The 7,102-nt window shown below is 37.5% G+C and overlaps 1 protein-coding gene across 4 annotated transcripts in view; it reads right to left on the reverse strand.

Moving 5' to 3' along the window:
* LOC136038136 (MAP kinase-activating death domain protein-like) overlaps positions 1-7,102 on the reverse strand; it is a 219,319-nt gene extending 212,217 nt beyond the window's left edge. For all 4 annotated transcript variants that reach the window (XM_065721193.1, XM_065721174.1, XM_065721183.1 and 1 more), the window contains exons 1-2: positions 6,964-7,102; positions 1,958-2,153 (exon numbers count right to left, since the gene is read on the reverse strand). In XM_065721193.1, coding sequence (XP_065577265.1) covers positions 1,958-2,127 — 170 coding nt within the window. In that variant the 5' untranslated portion in view covers positions 2,128-2,153; positions 6,964-7,102. The remainder of the gene's footprint in view (positions 1-1,957; positions 2,154-6,963) is intronic.

The following is a 7,102-nucleotide window of genomic DNA, read 5'->3' on the forward strand; positions in this document are numbered from 1 at the left end:
CGATAACTTTCAGGTTGCTCTGATTCCTCGGCACGCTTTCTTTTCTTACTTTCTCTATCAGCAGCAAGCCTGATTTCTTGCTGTTCTTGTGATTCCTCGGCACGCTTTCTTTTCTTACTTTCTCTATCAGCAGCAAGCCTGATTTCTTGCTGTTCTTGTAATTCCTCGGCACGCCTTCTTTTTTCACTTTCTCTTTTAGCAGCAAGTCTGCTTCCGCGTTGCTCTGGTAGTTCCTCGGCACGCTTTCTGTTCTTTTTTTCTCTATCAGCCTCAAGTCTGTTTCCTTGCTGTTCTTTTGATTCCTCGGCACGCTTTCTGTTCTTTCTTTCTCTATCAGCCTCAAGCCTGTTTCCTTGCTGTTCTTTCGATTCCTCGGCACGCTTTCTGTTCTTTCTTTCTCTATCAGCCTCAAGCCTGTTTCCTTGCTGTTCTTTTGATTCCTCGGCACGCTTTCTTTTCTGACTTTCTCTATCAGCAGCAAGTTTTTTGGCATAGACTCTTTGAGCATCTTCATCGGCTTTTGCCATGGTAAGTTCATCAGTCATTGTAAACTTAAACATTAATAGATTTCTACGTGAACATATGTCTTAAATATCTTGAATGACGTCACCATCAAAGCAAAAATGACGACAACTAATTTCATGACGTCAGTCAACACAGAAACATGACGTCACCTGATCCACAGACAGACACACAGACAGACAACTTATTTTTATATATATAGATTTTATTACCAAGAGTATTTGATTTTTGTATTCTATATCTTTATGCTTTTTTATTATTTTTTTTCATTAATGTAAGTTCAATATAGAACAATTTCATTTTGTCATTTTATGATCATAAGTCTCTGATTTTGTGATCTATATTTAAAATGGATTTTGTTTCTTTTTTCTTAACGTGTAAGATTAAGATAAGATAATATTTTTATTTCAAAAATGTCTATCACAAGCCTCAAAGGAATTTGTGACCATAGGAATTTAATTTTTTAATCAAACCTCTAAGCACCATTAAGAAAAATTATTAATATTGGTTGTATACTTTCTACAAAACGTCATCCATTTACATGTTCCACCGTCATCTGTTTCGGTAAAGTAAAAAGCAACAAGTATTCACTCGGAGGTTTATCCTTTTATTTTAAGAAAATCAAAAAGTGGAAAATCATTGCACGTAAAGGAGCTAAAATATCAGAGATAATTTGTTATCAACTAAATAACCCACACTGAAAAATATACTGCTTCATTTCTAATTCTAAAGTCGTTCAACATTAACTAGTTAACTAGTTAACTAGCTATTAACTAGTTTTCTCCTGTGTTTGATTTTTACCAAAATGTCTGAACAAGAACTGCCAGAAGTTAAAGTTAACAAGTCCAATACAAGTGCTGTGAAAAATGCTTTGGATGCTGCTGTAAAAAATGTCTTTATTAAACATTATGGGTACACAGAGGATTTCAAAATTAACGATAGAAGATTGTTTATCAGTACCATTGCAGTTCTATTGGCTGGCGTTGCTATTTTATCAGATTACTTGTATCCATTTCCAGAGTCTAAGAAGATTCTTACTTTCTGCGTTGTAGTCTATTTTATTCTAATAGGCATTTTGGAACTATACAATAGATATATAAAAAAAGATATTTTTTGTGTCATGAAATGCGGTGTAAAAGGGGAACTTGACCCTGACGTCCAATGGAAATGCTCATCAAGTCTGAAAAAAGTTGACCACAACTACCATCTTACAATGTCCCGCCATGATTCAGAGGTGACAAACGTGATTTCTATCAGTGCTTTGTTTAACTCAGATGGCGTACTGAACAGGCCAGCAGTGCATCAACTAGTCAATCAGATGCACGTAGAACTCGACAAGAAAAAAATGTAAAAAAGGAGTAAATTTACAGTGTTTTTCTTCGTTTATTGGATATTAGTATCAAAATGTATCCGTCTCAAAAAAAAATTTACTAACCTGAGAATTTTAGGGTTCTGATAGAGCGACGAGTCCACTGATGACTGATCACCTTCATTTTTAGCAGGAGGTAGAACTGACCCAACAATTGCAAGATAATCAATCAATCGAGGACAAAAATACTTTTGTAGTGTATCAGTCACAGCAGCTGTTGGTGGTTGGCTAGCCATCAATTAGAAAGCCATCGACAAGTAAACTAGAATAGACATCGTAAAGAGTCATGGTTTAGAATCACGTCACTATGCTGCTACACTAGAATTTAGTACATAACTATATGCTAAAATAATTACTCCTAGATTTTCTAGGAGCAATGCTAGTCTTTTGTTCTTAAACTCCTCTGCGTTTTAGCAAATTTGTAAAACGCCATTGGAAGTGACCCAACTTAGGATAAAAATACTTCTGAAGTGTGTCAATTACAGTAGCTGTAGGAGTTTAGCGAGCCAGCAATTAGAAAACCTTCGGCAAATGAACTAGAAACGACGTCACAAATAACCAACGATCACAAAATCCGTTGACAGTTAGAAGGTAATTAAAAAATCAGAAACAAGTGTGTTCTTGCGAATCTTCAGAAAATCAATATGATAAGACGTTTAGTCAACGTAAAATGAATAGAAATAGCTATAGTCAAACAGTTCGTGGTAACGAACTGTAGTAAGAAGTGACCCGGCTCAATAGTAGCCGAAACTCCAAAAAATGGAATTTTCATACCAATAGTTACATAAAAAAACATATTTTAATGCTGATTTTAAATATATAACTTTCATCAAGATTAGTCTTACCTATCAAAAGCTACGAGCCTGAGAAAATTTGCCTCATTTTAGAAAATAGTTTTCTTTTTTTTCCCAGGGGTGATCGTATCGACCCAGTGGCCCTAGAATGTCGCGAGAGGTCTCATTCGAACGGAAATTAATAGTTCTAGTGCCTTTTTAAGTGACCAAAATAACTAGAGGGCACCTAGGTCCCTTCCCACACTCATTTTTTCCCCTAAGTCACCGGATCAAAATTCTGAGATAGCCATTTTATTCACCATAGTCAGAAAACACAATGACTATGTCTTTGGGGACGACTTACTACCCCGCTGTCCCCGTGGGAGGGGTTGCAAGTTACAATCTTTGAATTGTGTTTACATATAGTAATGGTTACTTAGGTAAAAAAAGAAGGTAAAGGATATGGCATTAGACTTTACAGTCCGTACCGGCGGTGCTGATCTCCGTTTCTTGGCCCTTCAGCCAGAAAGTGCAATGGGGGGTTGGGGGCCAGCCATCCTGTCCTTTCGCAAACCCTTCCTGTCTACCTTCCTCAAATTTCTCCAGGTACCCATTTAGAGCTGGGTCGACTGGGTTCACCGGGATTCGAACCCGCGTCCTCTCAGATCAAGGGATGGTTACTGGGAAGTGTACGGACGTCTTCAGGGGTATTTTTTTTGGTTTGAGAGGGAGAGTTGAGGTGGTGGGGGGTTACGTGGGAGGATTTGTCCTTCAAAAAACTTCTCATGGGGGAAGAGACTTTCAATGAAGGGGGCGCAGGATTTTTTAGCATTATTTAAAAAAACAATGGAAAAATAAATATGAAAAGTTTTTTTCTACTGAAAGTGAGGAGCAGCATTAAAACTTAAAACGAACAGAAATTATTGCGCATATGAGGAGTTTGCCTCCTCGTAATACCTCGCTCTTTACGCTAATGTATTTTTAGTAATTTAAACTATTTATTCTAGGGCCTTTGTTATTCAAGGGTCATTCTTCAGGAATTGGGACAGAATTTAAGCTTTAGTGTAAAGAGCGAGGTATTGACGAGGGGGGATTCCCTCGTATACGCAATAAAACATACGAATATAGAAGTTTGTTACGTAAGTTATTTGTAAATTACGTATATTTTTTACTAAAGAAAATGTTCGAAAAAAAATTAAAAGATCTAGTTGCCTTTTTAAGCAATCAAAAAATTGGAGGGTAACAAGGCTTCATCCCTCTCCTTTTTTCTCAAAATCTTCCGATTAAAACTATGAAAAAGCCATTCAGCCAAAAAAAAATTAAAATACAAATTTCGTTTTAATTATTTATGTGTGGAGAGCCAAGATCAAAACATGCATTAGTTAAAAAACGTCCAGAAATTAAATAAAAAACGAGTTTTTTTAAATGAAAGTAAGAAGCGAAATTAAAACTTAAAACAAACATAAATTACTCCGTTTATGAAAGGGGCTTTTCCTCCTCAACGCCCCACTCTTTACGCTAAAGTTTTTTACTGTTTTAAGAAGTAGAGTTAAAAGAAAGAGTCATACTTTAGCGTAAAGAGCGGGGCTTTGAGGAGAAAAAGCCCCTTTCACACACAGAGTAATTTATGTTCGTTTTGAGTTTTAATGTCGCTTCTTACTTACATTTCAAAAAAACTGTTTTTTTTTATTTAATTGCATATAGAACTGGTTCTTTCGCGGAACCATGGGCATATAAAGAATTACAACTGTACCATGGGACATATAGCGATCGCAAATTCCGTCGGTCTGTCTGTCGGTCTGTCTGTCCCGGATTTGGTACTTTAGGCACTTCCAGGTAAGCCAGGACGATGAAATTTGACAGACGTATCAAGAATCAGACCAGATTAAATTAGAAATTGTTGTTTCCCCTATTTGACCATCTGGGGGAGAGGGAGTGGAGGGGCGGTTAAAATTGGAAAAATTAGAAAAAATTAGGCATTTTTAACTTACAAACTGGTGATCGAATCTTAATGAAATTTGATGTCTGGAAGGACATCGTGTCTCAGAGCTCTTATTTTAAATCCCAACCAGATCTGGTGACATTGGGGGGGGGAGTTGGGAGGGAAAAATCTTGGAAAATGCGTAGAGTTGAGGGATCTGGATGAAACTTGATGGGAAAAATAAGCACAAGTCCTAGATACGTGATTGACATAACCGTAACGGGTCTGCTCTTTGGGGTAGTTGGGAGGTTGTTTCATTCTGAAAAATTAGAAAAAATAAGGTATTTTTAACTTACGAACCGGTGGTCGGATCTCAGTAAAATTTGATATTTAGAAGGATATCGTGAATCAAAGCTGTTACTTTAAATCTCGACCGGATCTGGTGACATTAGGGGGAGTACGGGGGAGCCTAAAATTTTGGAAAATACGTAGAGTGGAGGGAACGGGATGAAACTTGGTGGGAAAAAAAGTGGAAGTCCTGGATAAGTGATTTACATAATCGGAACGGATCCGCTCTATTTGGGGGAGTTAGGGAGGAAGCTTAGTTACGAAAAATTAGAAAAAATGACGTATTTTTAACTTACAGTGATTCGATCTTTATGAAACTTCATAGATCTGTTGTTTTAAATCCTGACTAGATCCAGTTTCATTGGGGGGGGGGCAGCTGGGGGAGGGGGTCGAAAATCTTAGAAAATATTTAAAGTGGAGAGATCAGGATGTAACTGTGTTGGCAGAATAAAAACAAGTCCAAGATACATGACTGACATAACTGGACCGAAACCGCTCTTTTTGGTGGAATTGGAGCGGGGGAATAATTCGGAAAAATTAGAAAAATGAGGTATTTCTAACTTACGTGATTAAATCTTAATGTAATTTGATATTTAAAGGTGCTTTAGAGCTCTTATTTTAAATTCCGACCAGATCCTGTGATATTGGGGAAGGTGGAGGGGGAAACCGGAATTCTTGGAAAACGTGAAAATCGGGGCATCTTTATCTGACAAATAGGTGATCAGATCTTAATGAAACTTGATGTCTCAGATGCTCCATTTCCGACTCGAATTGGATCCAGGGACATAGAGGGTTAGAGGGGGGAAACAGAAATCTTGGAAAACGCTTAGATTGGAGAGATCGGAGTGAAACTTGATGGAAAGAATAAGCACAAGTTTTAGATACGTGATTGACATAATTGACACGAATCCGTTCTCTTTGGAGGATCTGGGTGGTGTTAATTTGGAAAAATTAGACAAATTGAAGTATTTTTTAACTTGAGAACGAGTGACCGGATCTTAATGAAACTTGATATTTAGAAGGACTCATGTCTCAGAGCTCTTATTTAAAATTCCCGCTAGATCTGTTGACATTGGGGGGAGTTGGAGGGGGAGATCTTGGAAAACGCTTAGAGTGGAGGAATCGGGATGAAGCTTGATGGATAGAACAAGAAAATGTCGTAGATACGCGATTGACGTAACTGTACTGGGTTTGCTCTCTTTGTGGGAGTTAGGGGTGGGGTTCTATGCTATCGCAAGTTTGGTGCTACTGGACGTGCGAGGACGATGAAAATCGGTAAGGGTGTCAGGGAGCTGCACAAATTGACTTTATAAAGTCGTTTTCCCTGATTCGACCATCTGGGGGGCTGAAGGGAAAGGAAAAATTAGAAAAAATGAGGTATTTATAACTTACCAGTGGGTGATCGGATCCTAATGAATTTTGATATTTAGAAGAACATCGTGACTCAGAGCTTTTATTTTAAATCCCGACGGGCATTAAGCCTCTGATTTTCCTTTTAAATTAATCTATTGATTCTTAGAATTTTGTTAGAGCTCATGCCATATGAGCTCATGGCTCTTCTAGCCTCGTCACAAGTGTCATATGAGCTCTTAGCTCTGGTTTTAGGGGGAAGGGGGTGTTCGGTATTTTAAAGTAATGAAATATTCTCCGTAAGATAAGGGTTACACCTATATTGCAGAGTATTTAGAGTGAATGGTTCATTTTTCCTTATACTAAATATCAGGAGGCATATGAGTCGTCAGAAATCAAATTCCACGATATAAACCGTCTTAGTTTTGAGAAAGTGTAATGTTTTGGGAACAACCCAGTTTTGTCAATTGGTGATGTTCAAACAAAGTCCTATAGGTCTCCTTTTAGCTTACCCTATTAAACCAGTAGCATATTCAATTAGCTTCTACCTACATTTGTTTCTGTACTTTATTTTATTTTACTGGGAAAGCAGCCCCCCTCCCCCGAACATTCTATCAATGAAAATGTCACTAGTCTAAAGCTCAACAACTATTGACAAAACTAGACAAAGAAAAGCATACCTTTGTAATAAAGTGTTTATGTATTTCCTGACAGATCCTTCATCGTTGAAAGCGCAGATTTAGGCTACTGCATCCATTAGATTTGAGGTTTTCCATCTTTGGAACTTAGAGCATGCGGGTAAGAAATAATCGTTATGGA

This window comes from Artemia franciscana, chromosome 2, assembly GCF_032884065.1.
Source record: "Artemia franciscana chromosome 2, ASM3288406v1, whole genome shotgun sequence".
NCBI classification, from domain to species: domain Eukaryota; kingdom Metazoa; phylum Arthropoda; class Branchiopoda; order Anostraca; family Artemiidae; genus Artemia; species Artemia franciscana.